We start from the raw sequence: 19,603 nt of genomic DNA on the forward strand, positions 1-19,603 counted from the left end.
AGTTTTTGTACGGGTCCAAGCATGGAAAGGATGGGAATGAGACACGGTTTTCCGGCTCCCCGGCAGACCAGGGGTTAAACGTTGGGTGTCTCCTGGATTGTCCCCGGAAAGCGCCCATCTCTGCACCGAGATACCTTTTTTCATTTGTAAATTAGGTCTTTCTTTCTCTGCCAACAGTGGTTTCTCCAGCCCCGGCTGCAGCCACTGGTCATTTAAAACTTTAAGAATCTTTTTGTACAAGCACAACTGACTTGATGCATATTTTATATAAGCACGAATTATTCCATAACATATATTAGAATGGGGCTGCGGAAATCTCCCTGCAGGTCCATGGGGATGCAGAGATCCCCTGCGGGTCCATGGGGATGCAGAGATCCCCCTGCAGGTCCATGGGGATGCAGGGATCCCCTGCAGGTCCAGGGGGATGCAGAGATCCCCTGCAGGTCCATGGGGATGCAGAGATCCCCTGCAGCCCCTGCAGGAGCCGGGCTGGAGCTCGGCGATGCCTGAGAGGAGGCTGTGAGCCCGCGGGCAGAGGGGCCCCGCTGGAGCAGCCTGTCCTGGCAGGACTGAGCCCGTGGCACAGTGACCCACGCTGCAGCACTCGGAGGGGGCTGTGCCCAGGGGATGGACTCCGCTCCGAGAAGTTCCTGGAGAAGTCTCGGCCGGGAGAGAGCGCAGGGTGCAGCAGGGAACGACTCCTGTCCCTGAGCAGAGGGAGAAGCCCCGGGGGATGAGCTGAGCATGGCCCCATTCCCTGTCTCCTGCCCTGTCGGGGGAGGAGGTGCAGCTGGGAGCAGGGAGGCGTGGGGAAAGCTGCATTTAAGGCTCTGCACTGACTTCTCCTGCTCCTGCTCCCAGTCTTTGGAGTTTTCTGCCAGAAATCTCTCCCCTGCCCCACCCACCCACAGGGCTTCGGGCAGGTTTCCGTTTTCGGGGGAAATCAAAGCGAAGCACTGATGCGCTAACGAGGGGCAGGAGAAGTGAGGCTCCTGGGCTTCCCGCAGAGGCGGAGGCACGGGAGGCGCAGGGCCGGGAAAGCCGTGGCGGGAGGCGCGGAGAAGTTTGTTTGTGTGGGCAGCTCAATCCCGGCTCGGGCCGGGCCCGTGCCGGGGCTGTTCCTCATCTCCGGCTTTCCCCTCACGCAGCCCGGGGGCGCCGAGAGCGCGGGGCGAGGCGGGGCCGTGCGCAGAGCCCGCCCCGAGCTCGCTGCCATTGGCCGCCGGTGCCGTCAGTCGCGGTTGCGGCGCGCTGATTGGTGGGAGCGGGGCGCGGCGCGGCCCCGGCGGCGGGCTGAGGGCGGCCGTGGCCGCGCAGCGCCGCCATTGGCCGAGCGGCTGTGCGGGCCCGGCAGCGGCGGCAGCGGCCGGAGCGCGGTGAGGCGGCGGCGGCGGAGCTCGGAGGCGGCCCCGGCGCAGGTGGGAGCCGCGCTGGGCTCTGCGGGGGCTCGGGGCCGGCTGCGGGCGGAGGGGGCGGCAGGGGGCTCCGGCGGCTCGCCGGTGCCGTGTCCGGCCCGTGCCGGCCCCGGGCTGAGGGCGCTGCGGGAGCGGCTGCCCGCGGTCTCCTTCCCGCCGGGGCCGGGCAGGAGCCGCTGCCGGAGCAGCGCTGGCTCGGCCCGGCTGCTGTGGGTAGGACAGAGGGGCTGCCCCGCGGCCGGGAGCGGGCGGGGAAATTCCCGTCGCCGGAGGTTCGTGTGCCCGGGGGAGAGCGAGGAGTCCTGTCAAAGTGACTTTATTGCCGAGCAGGGGCAGAGGCCGTGGGGCATTTGCCGTGCGCTCTCTGCCGTGGCTGTAGTCCGCAGCCTCCTTTTTATCCTCATTTTCCCGGCCGCATCTCCCTCTGCCTTTGCCCACCGGCTGAGTTCCTTGGAAGGTTCCGACTTCCCGATGCGCCTGGAGCCTGTCCTCGTTAATGTGCACCCTCCTTTTGTAGAACAGCCGATATTCATGGCTCTGTTAAGTCTTTGTTCTTCTCCTCGAAGTTCGGGAATGTAGCGGCACTTTGAGCAGCTGTCTGGGTCAATTTCTAACATTTATTGGAACTGATTTTTTCTCGCCTTGCTTCCTTATCTACAAGTGCCCGGCCCTATCTCCAGGCAGATTCACTCCTTGACTCTGTTTTGTTCTTCCCGGGTCCTCTTTGGTTTTGGGATTATTCTCGGTGCCCTCATTCCCTGTCCTTTTGTCGCCGTTTGTGGATCAGGAGGCCTGGCTGCCACCTGCATGCCCTGGCTCAGCTGCTGGATGAGCTGCACTGCCAAGGTGTGGAGCATGGTAAAAAGATGAGAGTTGCTGCAGCACAGAAGAGGAGAAGCAACATTCGTTTGACCCCTGGTCTGCTGGGGAGCCGAGGAACCGTCTTTCATTTCCATCCTTTCCATGTTTGGAGCAATACATAAACTGCTCTCCTATTTCCTTTGTTAGCTTTTTTAGCAGTTTTCTCTTGTCATCTCTTTGCCAACATCAGTTTGAGTAAGTTAGTTTTCCACAAACTTCTGTTTTTACTGCCAACAGATAATCTGATCCCATCCCCTGGTGAAATGTTGTGTTCCTCATTTTAGTGGCTTGGTCGGCAGGAAGGTCAGGAGCTGGAGCTGTCTGGTTGGTTCTTATTCCGAGGACAGCTTGTAAGCTAATTATGGCATTGAAATGCTAAATGGGTTCTCTGTCTCCTGATATGAATTTGTGAGAAACGCCAATCACTTGGTTTTTAAAATGTTAGAAGTTTAATACTAGTAAAATGGTTATAAAAGTAGGAATACAATTAGACCAATAAAAATTTAGAGTTAGGACAATTGCAAGACAATAAAAACAAAGACTTACATATGTCTGGATGGTCTCTTGGGCACTTAAGCCACAACAAGCATATCTTGTGAATAAAGTAATCACCCCTAAAAAAATACACTGTTGCATATTCATATATCCTTCATGATTATGTATACATTCTATTTCAAACAAGAAACTCTGTCTGTTGTATGTCAACTCTGTCTGTTGTATGTCTGTTGTATGTTTTTTTTAATCCCCACGGCATCCTCCAGTCTGAGCATGGCCTGAAGAAATTAGATTCTTCTAGTAAGAAGACCATAAATTCCTCTTGTCTGGAGAATTTAAGTGTTCCTAGAGCGAATTTAGGTGTTCTCATTTCGTAAACCCCCGCATGCATATTTTCTCTTTTAACTACTAAAGCTTCATTTTATCTACAAAGCTACATTTACCATACTGTTAAAATGTTAATACAGCACAACTAATCAATATAACATAATACATATAGTAACTATCTGCACAGAGCCATATAACATGTATTTTTCACAAAATCATTTTGGTTCTCAGGGGCTGGTCCATGGTGTTGTAGGATTTGTTCTGGTGGCCGTTCATCTTTTCCCCATGTTTGGGCGCTCCCTCAAACTGGGGCTGCATCAATTGACCATTTTTTTTCTTACTCCTTCATCATATACTTGAATTCCAACTGATTTCCCTGAACTTGTTATAGCAAAACCCCACTGCTCTGATACACCCTGTACAGCACAGACAGAGGCAGCAGATGTTGGGGTGGGCAGAGGGATGTTCCCCCCCTTATTTTAGTGCAGTTTTCCCGACATTCTCCATTTGCTGTTTCCCTTTGCAGCTTCAGCCATTTCTGTTGCAGAGTCAGAGATCCTCACCATGGGCTCTGCCTTCAGCTGTGCAGATTCCATCTGTGCAAGCAGGCAGAGCTTGGGGTGAGGGGCAGAGGGAATCAGCCAATTCCTGCCCCAGGCAAGAAGAGCCAGGTACATTGTCCCCACTTTGCCCCAGCAGTGTTAATTTGCATTTCTGAAGCTCCTCCTGGGTGCCTGGAATGCAGCTTCTCTTCCACAGCAGCCTTCAGCAGCCTCAGTTGTGTCCCCCCCACAACCTGCTGCTTTTTTTTCCCCCTTCAAATCATCTATTTATTGTTTATGAGTTAAAGGGTCACTTTTAAATCTCATCTAGTTTTGTAAATTTTGAAAAAATCTAATCATTTTGTTTTTAAAATTTTATAAGTATCATAATAATAATATGGTTATAAAAATAATAATACAATTAGAGTAATACGGTTTAGAGTTAGGACAATTACAAGACAATAAAAAGCAAATAATTACGGACGTCCTAAGAAAAGCATGACTTGTGAACAAAGGAATCACCCTTAAACCAATACACTTGTTGCATATTCATACATCCTTCATGGTTATGCACACATTCTATTCTAAACAAGAAACTCTGTTGTATGTCAACTGTTTCCTTTAATCCCCTGGTGTCTTCAAGTCTGAGCAGGGCCTGAAGAAATTATCTTCTTCTGATAAGAAGCCATAAATTCCTCTCCTTTGGAAGATTTAGGTGTTCTTCGAAGGGAGCATCTCATTCCTAAAAAGAAAACTCCCCCCACATACATAATCTCTATTTTAACATTATGTTGTAACCTAAAACTACACTTAACACAATATGTAAGGGAATTAATACAGCATAACTTTTTAACATTACATATATATTATTCATTGTAACATTTGCGAAAAGCCAATCTTAAATATGCATTTTTCACAATCCCGCCTCTTATTAATTATAAATCATTTGGCTTGAGCAATATTTCTTATCCTCCTCCATTCTTTGGACTTTGTTGGTAATCAAATAAAACATGGGATTAAACAAAGAAGAAATATCAAAACACTTGTAACACATAAAAGGAAGAATCCTAATTTCTTCCAGCATCCCATTCTCAATACATTACCCCACCTGCTAGTTTTTAACATTATTTTCCCATTTTTGGACTAGGTCAATACCTGGGTCATAATTTTTTTCTGATATCCTTTGTTTTTTCCAGGATGACATCCTCATTGCCATCTGTTTTCAACAATCTGTACACCCCATTCTTTAGCCAATAAATAGCGTAAAGCCAACCTATTTTAATACACTGCAGGTGATGTTTGGCTTTGCAGACTCAATATTTACTCCAATGCCTGAGCAGCTTTGTTTGTTATCTTCTCTATAAGTGCTTGGAGTCATTTAATATGATTCAGGATATAATTTGGTGTTAATACAGAGCTAGACTGCGGTGCTTGTTTTACTTTTTTTTTACTAATTGTCTCTTTACCGAATCTTGGACTATATTTCTAAGATCAAATGTAAAACAAATGAATCTCTCTCCTTTTGGACATTCCATGCCCCAGGTATTACTACTTTTCCCTAAGTTCTTTGTAATGTGATAATTTTCCCCCTTTTTCCTGCAGGTACTTAATTTGGATGGGTTATAACAGTGGCTGTTGACATGGGGGTGTGTAACAAAAAGGAACTTTGGTTTCTTTCCATGTAACACTTTCTGTAGCATTTGTGACACGATCTTGCTGCTATCTCAGAAGGGAAAAGACAACAAATGAGAGACAGAAACAGGAGTGACAGAGGTCTGGCATGGCTTATACCCCCACCTCCCCTGCCTGTGGGGCTGCTGCCCACAGCAAGTACGTGTGATCTTCTCGCTGGTGAGTACAGTGCTCAATCCAGGCTTGCCCTCTGTTTCCCTTGTCACTCCTTTTTTACTCATTTCCAGGCAAATTGTTTTTGACACCTTTTAACTGTGGTTTTCCATCATTCCTCAGGTATCTCTCAGTCCACAGGCACTGATTATTCCCATCTACAAAAGCAATTTATTATTTCAATTTTTGAGGTCTTTCTGTATAGGGGATTGATTCAGTACTCAATACTTCTTGCAACGAGAACATAGATTTTGTGAACTACAATGCCAATTATTCTCATAATTTAAACATTCACTTATAACCCAGCTGCCATGCCCAATGTGGGGATGAATCAAATAAAGTATACAGCATAGTATTAATGGTAATTTCCCTTCTTGCCTGTACAAGTCACAGGCTAAGGCCAGACTATAAGAACTCTTTGACTCAAACACTCCTGATCCTCCTGTTTGAAGTGGCAGTGTTCCTCTGCCAAGGAGGTGTCGGAGGCGTCTCAGGGCTTATTCAGGCAGAGCTTAGAACCAGTGATGCAAGCTTTGCCTTATTTCTCAGTTAGGTGTTATTCTTTGTACCTGCCTTGGATCATTTGGGTCTTCCCAAACCATTACCACCCAGTCCTGGTTGAAAGTCAGTTTGGTGTCACCCAGTTTGGATGTGATAGTCCATTCCTCACGTTTCTTCACAAAATCTTTTATTTTGCTGTCATGAATTCACCCTCTTTCCATGGTTGGGATTGCTGCTTTAGTAGTACCTGGAAAGGACTTCTCAATCGCACAGTGTTAAAAGAAAAACAATACTGCATTAACTTTTACCATTAGTTTTCTTCAAAACTTTCTGTGTTTAACTAAAAACTTTTTCTATAGCTGCTTCTTCTTCTTGTATCCAGCTGTGCTAATTGCTGCAGAGGCCAATTCTTCTTCCTGTGAGCTATAATTAGTTAAATAAAAAAAGACTAGCCCAAATTTAACACAAGATGTATCACATCTCTTGGTTTTTTGCTTTTTAGGCAACATCTAACTGTTTTAGTCTTACAGACCCATTCTTCAGAACAAAAACCTCCTTTCCTTAACAACAAAAATCAGAAGGAAAAAAAAGAAGTCTTGTTTAAAAAAATAAACCATATTGTGAGAGTGAGCTACTCTGCTTTGATCTTATCTCTATTGGTGGTCCAGCTCTCCCTGTTTTTCACAGCTTTGGTTTTGCCTCTGTCCTTGTCACTCCCCTCCCCTTGTTGTCACTCTGTCTAGCAGGAATGGGGGAGAACTTACAAATATCGATGGTATGGGGACTTTGGGGTGTATTTCGCTCTCTCTCTCTCTGTCTCTTTCCCTTTCTCTCTCTTTCTCTTTTTCTCTCTTTTTCTCTCTTTTTCTCTCTTCTTCTCTCTTCTCCCTTTCTCTCTCTTTCACTCTCTTTTTCTCTCTTCACATTTCAACATCCACATTCCAATATCAGTCCACTTTCTAACATTAGTCCTACATCCTGGAGAGGTGAGTCTGCCAATCACCTCTCCCTCCTTTTTCAACTTCCTTACAAATTTAATTACTTTTGTTTAATGTATTCTGCAGGCCTGTAATTCACGGCACCCTCCAGCAAGGGCTACCAGCTACCCACAGCTGACAGTGCTAAAACTAAAGACTTATTTTGCTGTCACAATTTTCCATTCACAAGCTTGGAAGGGTTGTAGGAACAAGGTAAACCACAACTTACTTCCAAAGTGACCTTGCCTGCACTAAAAAATTTAAGGCAATCCTTGTTCATGCAATATGATTTGCAAAGAAGCCAAGGTTTGATTTGGGAAGGGCATCTGAGGACACAGAGCATGAGTTTTACCAATCTATAATTTGAAGAGGGAATAGACAAAATGTGGATACAGTGGGGGAGACGGCAAGTAAGGAATTTATCTCTGCCATACTCTCTTTTTGACTGCCAGGAAACACTGTCTAAAGAGGTTTCTACGGTACAAACAATAACTGGATGGGAAGAGGCACTCTTGAATTTAAGCTTTGATGTCAAAGTAGGAAACTGCCCCTGAGCACTGCAGTGCTGGAGCACCTTGCCTGCAAACTCACCAGAGGCAAGCCACTGCTGCCACGCTGCAGGGCTGCCTGCAGCACAGAGGGAACCATGGCCCAGCCCTCCCTGCAGGCCTGGGTAATCCACACAAGGAATCACAATTGCTTCATAGCTCTCTAACTCATTCAAGAAATAGGAAACTGTAGTAAACAGAGATCTCCCTCACCATCTTTTTCATATGTGTGTGTCACACACCCACTGTGATTCTGAAAGTAACAAATTAACAGTTTACAGTAGAAGATACTGAAATTTTTCTTCATCTAGCTTTGTAGGTTCCCTTTTCTATATGTAGCCACCTCCCATTGTGGGAAAAAATGAGCCCTATTTTTTTACAAGTGTTTTGTATGCACAACTTGAATTGCTGTTCTAGATGCACTGCAAGTAGTTAGCACTTCCAGAAAAACTAATAAACAAACAAAACAAAAAAAGTAAGAAAGCAAAATACATTTGGGTACTTGAAAAAGGACTGGTTGGAAGGAAAATTGTTTCTCATTGACCTACCAAGCAGCTGGTGTTACCTTTAGTTTAACTTTACACACTGAGAACACGTGATTGAACAGCCTGCACTGACTCAAATTAATAGCAGGTTTTGCCATGTCACAGCTGTAAACTAGTTTTTCAATCCTAGGGTACAGTAAGTTATGTCTTTCAAGATAAAAATCACAATGCAAATTGGAAGAAATTTAGTACACAATTAATTTACCTCCAAAAGTCAGTTTACGACTTTCCTCTACCAGGATTGCAGTAGCTGCTATAGCTTGAATACACACTGGCCAGCCTTGATTTACTGGATCCCACATCTTTGATAAATAAGCCACGGGTCTCTTTACTCCTCCCCACTCTGGAAACAAAACCCTATGAGCTACCCCCTTTTCTTCATTTACATACAGATGAAAGGGTTTTGCTAGTGCAGGTAAGCTTAAAGTTGATATTGGGGCTAGTTTTAACTTCATTTTTCTTAGTTTTTCATTATCCTTTTTGGTCCATTTTATATCATCTCCCTCTGTCAGTTTTTTTATTCAAAAATTTTACTGCCTGTGTATATCCTTCAATCCACAATTTATAATATCCCAATAATCTGAGTAGCTTTCTGATTTCCCCCTTTGAAGGGGGAGGGGGAAGGGATAGAATCCCTGTGTTTCATTCTGGGTTGAGCTTTCAACTACCCTTCCTAATCAAGTGTCCAAGATATTTTACCTCTGATTCTACAAATTGCAGCTTCCCTTTTGATACCTTTAATCCTTTTTCCCCAAGAAAATTCAAAAGCTTTATAGTAGCCTCTCTAACTTCAGCTTCAGCTTTCCCAGAAAGTAAAAGATCATCAATGCATTAGATAACTTGTATTCCAGGGGGAGTGGGGAAAGTTTGTAGTATTGTTTCTAAAGCTTGTCCAAATAAGTTTGGGGATTCTGTAAACCCCTGTGGTAGTTTTGTCCATCTTAATTTCTGTTTTCTCCCAGTTAGTGGGTCCTTCCATTCAAAAGCAAAGATTACTTGCTCTCCTTGGCTAATGGGCAAACCCAAAAGGCATCTTTAAGGTCCACTACACTAAACCACTGATGCTGGGGAGGAACTTTTACTGAAAAGAGTATAAGGATTTGGTACCACTGGATAGCGGGTCTGAGTTCTTTGTTAACCTCCCTTAAGGCTTGTACCAGTCTATAGCTCCCATCAGGCTTCTTTACTGGGAGTATTGGGGTATTATGGGGAGACATACAAGGTTCTAATGTCCCATCCTTTGTTAGTCCTTCTATTACCGGCTTTAAACATTCCCGTCCTTCTAAAGATACAGGATACTGCCGTACACGTATGGGACAATTTTTTTTTCCTCAATTGTAATCTTTATGGGGTCAATATTTAATCTTCCCCTATTTCCCTCCCCAGCCCAAACTTCCTTGTTAATTCTTCTTCCATCCTCCTGGCCTAGTTTTAAAAGTCTAGCTGTCATCTTCCCATCTTTTGGATCAACCCCTATTCCTAATTTCACTTGTAAATCTCTTCCCAATAAATTGCTACCTGCCCCTGGGACCAAGAAAACATCCCTCATCCAAAATCTAGTTTCTCCCTCTATTGCCACATTTTTAATAATGGGTACTGTGAAACTCTCTCCTTTTGGTCCTGTTACTTTTACAGTATCTTTGCTTACACTATAACCTTTTGGAATATTTAACATAAAGGTTCTTTTTGCCCCTGTGTCTACCACAAATTCCAATTCTTCTTCTTGGGGACCCACTCTTAAAGTTATCTCAGCATTCCCCACCTGGACGCCACCTGCGCCCCCCCCTCGGCCCCATGGCCCCGCGAGGGGAATTTGGGGAGGTGGGAGTGGGGCAGCGCCAAGGCCGGGCCCCCCGCGCTGTCCTGGCGGGAGCGGCTGCAGTGGGGACCGAGTGCGGGCGGGAGCGGCCGAGAGCCCAGCGCTGCCCCAGCCCGACCTGCCCCAGCTCCATCCCTGCCCCTGCGCTGGGATGCTGTGGGGCTGGGGGGAAGAGGGAGCCGGCAGTGGGTGCTGGGCCTGGGGGCAGGAGGAGAAGGGAAGGAGAAGGAGGCTTGAGGAACAGAATGGTCAAACGATGCAGGTGGCAGGAGAGGGTGGGATTGTGCAGGAGAAGGAGGAATAGCAGGAGGAAGAGGAGTGTGAGGAAGAGTAGAGACACAGGAGGAGGAGGAGGAGCAGAAAGAGGAAGCAGCAGAAGGTTCCACCCCTCCCTGTGTCTGCAGCCTCCCCCCAGCCCCAGGAGCGCTGCTCCCCCCACATGCAGCAGGTGACTGTGGAGGGGGATCCACAATTTTCACGGGGTGAATCTTGGTGTTTCTGAGCTTTCTTGGGCTAAATGTTGGTGCTTTGGTTTTATGTGGGAACTGAATCTTTATCTTGTAGAGGAGGTTTTTGCTGACTTGTGATGTTCAGGGAGTTTTTGATTTGTGTCTTGAAGTTTGTGGGACTTTTGGGCTGAATCTTGGTGTTTTGGAGGTTCTTACAGATACAAGATTCCCAATGACTTCCAGGGATGAACTTGGGCAAGGTGGAACCTCCAGTCCAAGCAGCTCTTCTCTTGTTTTTCCCTCTAACCAGGATTTATCATTTCCAGGGTGTGGCTGAATGGAGGAGGAGGAAAAGCCCCGGAGATGCTGCAGGAGGAGGAGCTGCAAACCCAGCCCAGGGAGCTGCGGGGAGGAAAGAGCCCCCCTGAGCCAGGAAGGCGGGCAGAGATCCACCCAGAGCTCAGAGCTGGTGGAGAAGCCTCATGGCAGGGAGAAGCCCCACAAGTGCTTGGAATGTGGGAAGGGTTTCAGCTGGAGCTCCAGCCTCATCCGGCACCAGAGGATCCACACTGGGGAACGGCCCTACAAGTGTGGGGAGTGTGGGAAGAGGTTTCAGAGCAGCTCCAATCTCCTCAGACACGAGCGGAGTCACACAGAGGAGAGGCCCTTCCGCTGCCCCGACTGCGGGAAGGGCTTCAAGCACAACTCCAGCCTCACGGTGCACCGGCGCATCCACACTGGGGAGAGGCCCTACGAGTGTGGGAAGTGTGGGAAGAGCTTCATACAGAGGTCTAGCCTGTTTGAACACCAGGTGATCCACACTGGGGAACGGCCCTATGAGTGCTTGGAATGTGGGAAGAGCTTTGGGTGGAGATCCCAACTGAAAGCACACCAGCGCATCCACACTGGGGAGAGGCCCTACGAGTGTCCCCAGTGTGGGAAGAGGTTTCGGACCAGCTCCAATCTCCTCCTACATGAGCGGATTCACACAGAGGAGAGTCCCTTCCGCTGCCCCGACTGCGGGAAGGGCTTCAAGCACAACTCCAGCCTCACCGTGCACCGGCGCATCCACACCGGGGAGAGGCCCTACGAATGTGGGAAGTGTAGGAAGAGCTTCTCCAGGAGCTCAGACTTGACCCAGCACCAACGGAGGCACCACTGAGGGGAAGCCCTGTGAGTGCCCCGAGTGAGGGAAGAGCTTGGAGTGAGGGAAGAGTGAGGGAAGAGCTTGGAGTGAGGGAAGAGAGTGAGGGAAGGGTTTGGTGTGCTGCTGTAGCTCCATCCCCCATGGGAGGATCCGGGCTGGATGATCCCCAGTGACCCCCGTTGGGCAGAGCCCTGGTGCCCCCGTATGGGGAATAAAACAGAGAGTAAAGCAATGGAGCTGATAAAGAGGCCCGATATCTGAGGCCTGACTGAGCAGAAACTGTGGGAGACACAGACACAGTTTCAGTCTCCCTGGGCAAGAAGTGACCAGAAAAAATGGTGTGAGTCTTTGTGATAAGGTAATGTTACCAGGTGATGTGATGTCATGAAGAATGTGTAACCAATGGGAAATTGTTACCAAAAACAGAGCCCTCTATAAGCCCCATACAAGTCAATCCCTGTATAAACACCTGGTACACTCAGTAAAATTGGCTTTGGTCTAAACTCGGATGTCCCCGTCTCTCCATGGTGGATAACTCTGTTGTGGGTGATCCCCGTTGGGTGGGGGAAGGTGCTGGAGGGATTTCTTTCCCTTCTCCCGGTGCTGCCGTGGTTTGGTTGGTAATAAATTCCCTCCCTGTGCCCAGGCCGGGTCTGTTGTCCCCGTGCCGGTGCTCGGGGCGGGATCTCTCCCGTTCCTTCTCTGCACTGCCGGGCCTCTCCTCAGCCAATGAGAGAACGCGGTGGAGAAGAGTCAGCCAATGAGAGTGAGCGGGGCTGATGACTCACCAGTTGCCGGGCAGACCCGCAGCAGGCAGTGTTCCCCACCTGGACCCGCCCTCCCTGCCCAGGGCCGGCCCCGCCGTGGGGTCCCCCCAAGTCCCTCCCCAGTGCCCCCAGGAACTGGGCTGGGTTTAACTGGGAAGCTTTACTGGGAACACTGGGAGCAGGGGGCAGGGGCAGACTGACAGCAGGGCTGGGGGACACTCAATCCCCCCAAAATCAGCGTGGGGATAGAGCTGGGAAGGTCCTGGCTCGGCCCGAGGCCACGGGGAGGGGCTGCGGCCGCCGGCGGCTCAGGAGCTCTGTGGGCAGAGAAAAGGGGGTGACACCGGGCTGGGGGCCCCAGGGGAGCACACACATTCCAGAGGAGGGAGGACACGACACACGGGACCCCCCAGACATTCTTGCACAGGTAGAACCCGATCCCCAGTGCCAGGAAGACAGAACCCAACTCGGGTGTCTCCAGTTCCTGTCAGCATCTTGCTGCGGCAGCATCCAGCAGCATCTCTGGAGGGTCCGCAGGGGTCAGGATCTCCCAAAAACTCTCACAGACACCCTGGCCCCTCCAAGCACCCTCCAGGTCACTCCCAGCCCACTTAGGATCCCCTGAAACCTCCCTCTTGATCCCTTCCTGACCTCCCCTGGACCCACCAAAGCCCCTCCTGTCACTCACAGGATCCCACAGCCTCCTTACAGTCACCCCCCACTGTCCCAGGACCCCCAAATCCTCTCCCAGTCTCTTCCCAGTGCCCACCAGGACCCTCAGAACCCCATCCCACCCTCCCCAGTATCCTTCAAACCCCTTCTTAGCCCTTCCAAACCCCCAACCTCGTCTCCCAGTTGAAACCAGGCTCTCTCCAACTCCCTCCCAGGTGCTCCCAGCACATCCCAGTGGCTCTCGCAGCGCCCCCAGTTCCTCCCCCATATCCCAGTTCCGGCTCACAGGTTGTTCCAGGCTGATGTTGTTGGCAGGTGAAGGTGAGCCCGGCCCGGGTTGGGGTTTCCAGCAGCACCAGGAGCTGGTGGGTCCAGTCCCCGTTGGGGACCACGTTGGTCGCCACCACAGAGAGCTCCTGCTGGCCCTGGAACCACCTCAGCTGGATGGGAACAGGCGGCCAGGGCCGGGCCAGGAGCTCGAGGGCAGCAGAGAGATGGACACGCTGGGGGGCACTGGGAGAGAGTGGGTGTAATAAATACAAAGGTCATTGTTCATCAAAATGAGTGTTAAAGGAGACAAGAATTTGAACTGAGTAGGGAATGCAACTAGCATAGAAGACTGCGTAATTATATACAAGTTTAGTTTTAGGCCAAGGACAATCTGCAAGGAAGATGAGGAGCCTTCATTCCTGCGACCTCCAAGGGCAGAAAAAAAGACCCCCAGCGACCAATTGCACCCGTGCAGAGTGCATCGAGAGAAAATACGTCAACTGGGACGTATAAAAACAAAAAGGTCAAAGGGGGAAGGTGCTCCGTGGCAGAGCAGAGGCTCCCTGGCTGCCCCGCGCTGTTCTTTTGCTTAATACCGCTTGCTTAATAAATTCTTGTTAATTGATTTATCTATAATTAGCCTCCCCAGTTGAATTTGTCCGTAACAAACTTGGTGCCGTGACTCGGATAAGGGTGAACGGGTGGGAATTCCTAATCAGGGAGGCGCCCCGCTGCCTCTGCAGCGGCTCTGGTGCAGGCTTTTCCTTCCCAGACCCTTACCGACGAACCCAAATTCGGTATTGAGCACAAGGGATCCCGGTAACCCCGTAATCTTTGTGCACGAAGCCGGGCGAAGACGCAGGACAGCGTGAGTATAAAAGTGGGGATCCGCTGGGTTGGGCTGGGATCCCAGGACATAACGCGTGAGACGTCCTTGTAGGACGAGGCACGGGCAGAGCTCTGAGTAGTGCGGTTTGCAGAGCCCGCGAGGGGCTGGGCACCAACAGGGGCCGCGAGTGTGTGTGTGCCTGAAGGTGGCCTGGGAGATGGGACAGAGGAAAAGCAAGCCCTCTGCTTCCATGGGGACGGGGACCCCAGTAATGCTTCCCCAGATCCCCCCTGACAGTCCGCTAGGTCTAATGATAAAATCTTGGGATGAATATCCTTCAAGGAAAGGGAAAGATAGGGCAAAAATGATACATTATTGTATAAAAGAATGGGGAGGAAAACACATCTGTAGTGATAATTTATTTTGGCCAGTTTGGAAACTTCAAGGACTGGATTTGCCGGGCATTAAACATTTATGCAAACTCCAAAGAACCTTTTGATATGGAAGAGAGCAAGTATGCTGCTCTCTGGATAGTGGGGGAAACAAGAGCAAAACTTTTTGCCTGAAGCACCCAGGGAGGGAAAAAGAAAAATAAAAAGCCTGAGGAAGTTCCAACTGCACCCCCTCTACCATACATACCTCCTCCTCCTCCACCCCCACCAGCACCACCAGCAGTCTACCCCGATTTCGATCAAGGGGGAGATTTTGATAACCAAGAGGTAGAAATCCCAGAGCCGGTCCCTGAGGAAAATCACTGTGTTACTCGTAGTCTAACAAGGGGGGAAAGAGAAAGGGAAGGGCAAGCTCTATATCCATGAAGGGAAGTAGCTTTGGGAATGATCCCTAACCCCAATGTTGGTCAGCACGGACAATCAACCCAAATTCTGGGACTAGGTTATGTGGAGGTACCTCTCAGGAGATGTGAGGGAGTTCAAGAAAGAAATGGGAGCATATGGGCCAAATCTTAAAGGAATTTTCTGACCCTATAGCCTGGGACTTCCCATGTGAACAAATTCAGAATCCAGCTGAGGTGGCAAAGTACCTGAAAGAGAAATGCCATGATAAGTCTAAGGAGAAAAAGATCATTGCAGCGAGCTGGGCCCTGGCATGTGCTTATCACACCCTGCTAGATACTGTAGGGCAGCAGACAGAGGAAGGGGGGCAGGGAGATAAATCAGCAGCTATCCCAGTCACTCAGGCTGCAGCCAACAGCCCCGGCTCGAAGCCAGCAGCTAACCCAGTCTGTGAGCCTAAGCCAGCAGCTAAACCAGACTGTGAGCCTCAACCAGTGGCTGTTGCTATGAGCACAATGGGCCAGTGATACCTCAGGCCATCAGGGCAGAGATGCCACCTACAAGTGGGCACGAGACCGAGGGGTGGATCTAACCATGGACAGTGTTTCTCAGGTGATCCATGACTGTGAGACCTGTGCTGCCATCAAACAGGCCAAGCGGGTGAAGCCCCTGTGGTATGGTGGGTGGTGGTCCAAGTACAAGTATGGGGAGGCCTGGCAGATTGACCACATCACACTGCCCCAGACACGCCAAGGCAAGCGCTACGTGCTCACCATGGTAAAAGCCACCACAGGATGGTTGGAAAGCTACCCTGTGTCTCATGCTACAGCCCGTAACACCATCCTGGGCCTTGAAAAGCAGGTCCTTTGGAGGCATGGTACCCCTGAGAGGATTGAGTCAGACCATGGGACTCATTTCAAGAACAGCCTTATCAACACCTGGGCTAGGGAACATGGAATTGAGTGGGTGTACCACATCCCAAACCATGCACCAGCTGCAGGCAAAGTGGAGAGGCACAATGGACTGTTAAAAACCACCTTAAAAGCATTGGGTGGGGGATCTTTCAAAAATTGGGAGCAACATTTAGCAAAGGCCACCTGCTTAGTTAACAGCCGAGGTTCCACCAATCTAGCAGATCCTGGCCAATCTGAGCCCCTGAATATAGAATATGGAGATAAAGTCCCAGTGGCACATGCCAGAGGTTTGTTATGGAAATCAGTGTGGATCAATTCTGCCTCGAGTACAGACAAACCCATTTGTGGGATTGTCTTTGCTCAGGGACCAGGTTGTACATGGTGGATAATGCAGAGAGATGGAACAACGCAATGTGTACCTCAGGTAGATCTGATTGTGGGGTAAGACTCATGTGCAAATATCACTGTTTGCTGGATGTTGCTGCCAGTGTCTGTACACGAAAACACACTGACATGAGACAGAAAGAAATGTATAAGTGTCAAAGGTTTGAGCAAGTGAAATAGAAAGAAATGTGTAAGTGTTGAAGGTTTGAGTAAGTGAAAGATAGAAGTTTTTACTTGATGGTGTTTTTACATGATGTTGAAGATATGGAGATAAGGGGTGGAATGTCCGAGGGTGACGTTATGGTGTTTGTGTCCCCAGTCGTGTGTTCTGTTTATGTTTGATATTCTGTTCTGTGCTCTCAGAACTGACTCAGAAAGTGAAGGTTTGTTTTGCCTTGTTATCAGCCGGCTCACCTCCCCCCATGATCTGCTGTCTAGAAGAGGTCAGTGCTGGCTGGCTTGCTTTGTTTGGCTTGCTTCTGCTTTTTCCTTTGCTTCCCAGTTAGTTTAGCTGAGCAGTCCAGTTCTTTCCCTGGACTGTTTCTTTTCCTTTCCTCTTCCTGAATACCATCCAGCCTGCTCCAGACTGGGATCTGGGAAACCCCAAGGAACACCAGAAGCCTGTATTTTCTGATCTGCAGCAGCCATCCCCAGTGCCCGGAGCAATCCCCAGCACCCAGACCCGGGTGACCACTCCCAGGAGAGACTTTCTGGATTTGTCATCTCTGCAGAGTGGTGAAAGAGCTTTTTGGCATCTGGTGTTGTTCATTTTTTTAGTGCTGGGAAGGGGTTTTTTTGTTAAATAAACAGGTCTTTTTCCACTTCTCTCAGATAAAATATTTTCCCAAACCAGGTGGGTGGGGAAGGGGCCGTGGGGGTTTGTTTTCTGGGGGCTACTTCCAGAGGTTTTTCTCCCAAATTTTCCCTAAACTAGGACATCTCTGGTCTGTCTCTGGATTTTCTTGTGGGCATGGGCATCCCTGTTGGCTGTGTGGGGCCCCCGTGATGTTCAGGACTTGTGCCTGGAGGGTTCTGTGGTGGGTTGAAGGGCGCTGCTGGGGGCTGCCAGGTGCCTATGGCACACTGCCCTGAGAGCGCCCGGTCTCGTCTGATCTCGGGAGCTGAGCAGGGTCGGGCCCTGCTGCTGCTGGGGACAGCGAGGACGATGTCAAGGATGACAACCTCTTGCTCCACCTGACCACCGGCAGGCTGACGATGGTGGACTTTGATTCTGACATCTCCTTCAAAGCCAGGTTCCACAGGGAATTTGCAGATGAGTCCACACGCAGGGGGATGCTCCCAGATTTGGGCATTGCACAGCCTGGCTGGGAACCAAAGGTTCCCCCTTTGCTGGGGCGGATGCAGCTGATCCTTCAGTCGGCTGCCAGGCTGCTTTTGGCAGGGCTGGGGACATGGGCTGGGGTGGATATGAAATGGGAGTGGGCTCCTGGCCCTGCCAACAGCCCTCAGCACCCACCGTGCCCCGGGCTGGGGCTGGGCTGGGGCAGCCAGCCCGACACAAACAAACCCCCATGGTGGGAGCAGAGGTGGAACTCCAGACCCTGTGCAGGGGCTGCTTTGCTTTGCAGGCAAGGAAGGGCTTGGGCTGCTCCACTGCCCTTGTTTGCTTTGGGATCACCATGGGGGCCGTGCAAGGGAAGGGAAAAAGCCTGGGATTCCCTCACCCATGGTGGGTTTTTCCCTGGCATGCAGGGGTTGGGCCTTCCTTAAGGTCCTGACAGAGATAAGATTTTTGACCATTTTTCTTGTTCCCCTTTTTGTCTGTAACCTATTTTCCATAATTTGATGTTTGTTTTTCTAGAGGAAGCGTTGAGGTGGGGCCCAGTCTGGATCAGTGAAGAGAGCCTGACAGAGGAATGGTTGAACGACAAGGGACATGATACTGTAAAATTAATCCAAGTAGGGAGGGCTACGTGACTGCTGCAAAGTTCGCATGGCCCTGAAGAGTAGATGGTGTGCAGAAAGCAGGATAGTGAAACTGCTTGGTATGTAGAAGTAGATAGAGAAGAACAAAGGGGTACTAAGCTGTTCTAACTGCAAGGCCAGCTGGACAGGCATGTATCGATCATAAAGATACTTTTAAGATAATAGTACAAGTCACATAGCAACCAATCATGAGCTTGGCTTTTGCAATATGTATGAGCTAATTAACGAACATATATAAACTGTGTAATCTGTTACAATAAACTGAGACTTGATGATCATGATATCATGAGTCTTGTCTCCCACGGCATCCCTCTAACAACTGGCGCCCGAAAGCAGGGACCTGATCCGAGCCTAAGGCGAGAGAGGTGCTGCGTTGGGGTTCGGGTCCTGCAGCTGGAAGGACGGCGAAAGAGCCGAAACGCTCTGCTCCGCGCCCTGAGTGACCGCAGCGGCGAGCTCAGCCGATACGTGCTGCCGAAGCCTGAAGGAGCCAGCAACAGTACCGACGTAACCATGGAAAGGCAAGCAGCATATGATTTATTTAGTGCTTCTCTTAGAAAAAGGCAGATTAGGGGGATTGACTTAGATAAGGATCTCCCTTCGCTATTGCATCATGCTGAGTCTTACGGCTTTTTCGTTAACCCCCATAGTGTTCATGAACTTTCAGAATGGAGAAGATATAGGGATAAGTTGTGGGAATTAGTGTTAGATGAGGATAAACCGGGCAAGAAAATGAGTAAACTTTGGAGTGTGGTTGATAACGAATAGTTAATGTGTCAGGCAGAAAAGAGGGCGGTGGAAGTGATACGGACAGCTCTGGAGAAAAATAAGGAATGTAAACCCTCGCTTCTCTCCAGTGAGCCAAACCCTCCGGTTCTCACAAATTTTCCCATTCCCATCTCTGCTTCTGAAATGCCTGTACCTCCCATAGACACTAGTAGCATTGAGGTGCTGGAAATTGAGATCCAAATTGCTTTATGGCAACGGGACTGGGATCCCAAATTCACTTTGTGTGAACAGGAATCAGGTAGAACGGAGCAGGCGCGGGGCCAGACAGAGCGGGGCCGGCCAGCACCGAGCCGGAGGCGAGCCCGGGGCGGAGCGGACATCAGCCGAGAGACGGAAGGCTCCTTGCTGCCGAGCAGCAGCGCAAGGGGGGAGAGGGGCGTTCCTGGGGCTCAGCCGCGCTGGAGCCGGAGCAGGCGGGGCGCGGCCGTGGCGGGGGTGTCTCTTCTCCCATCCACAAGGTGACACAACAAGGACGGGAGCGAGGCGGCGCCGCCCCTCATCGCCCCGCAGCGCCCAGCAATGGCGGCGGAGATGGCGGCACAGTCCTGGTTGCCATGGCAGCGACAACGCCGAGAGCAGCAGCGCCACCGATGGCGGGATCGCAACACTACAGCAAAAATTTCAACAGCATCTTCCCAATTTCTTACAAGAGTCAGAGACGTAATGAAAAAGTACAGCAGGACCGAGTGTTTTCCAAGATACCAAGAAGGATGAACATTATGTCAATCAATGTTATTTCAAATATGATATGGATGAAAATCACTGT

General features: G+C 49.7%; 1 protein-coding gene across 1 annotated transcript; it reads left to right on the forward strand.

Annotated features, from left to right (window-relative positions):
* Nucleotides 1-1,313: 1,313 nt before the first annotated feature.
* LOC144246965 (uncharacterized) lies at nucleotides 1,314-11,974 on the forward strand. Its single transcript, XM_085588406.1, has 2 exons — nucleotides 1,314-1,418; nucleotides 10,651-11,974. The coding sequence occupies exon 2, from the start codon at nucleotides 10,662-10,664 to the stop codon at nucleotides 11,484-11,486; it is 825 nt and encodes a 274-aa protein (XP_085444532.1). The 5' UTR covers nucleotides 1,314-1,418; nucleotides 10,651-10,661; the 3' UTR covers nucleotides 11,487-11,974.
* The last annotated feature ends 7,629 nt before the right edge of the window (nucleotides 11,975-19,603 follow it).

The sequence above is a fragment of the Lonchura striata genome, chromosome 10 (assembly GCF_050655825.1).
Source record: "Lonchura striata isolate lonStrDom1 chromosome 10, ASM5065582v1, whole genome shotgun sequence".
Classification (NCBI taxonomy): Eukaryota; Metazoa; Chordata; class Aves; order Passeriformes; family Estrildidae; genus Lonchura; species Lonchura striata.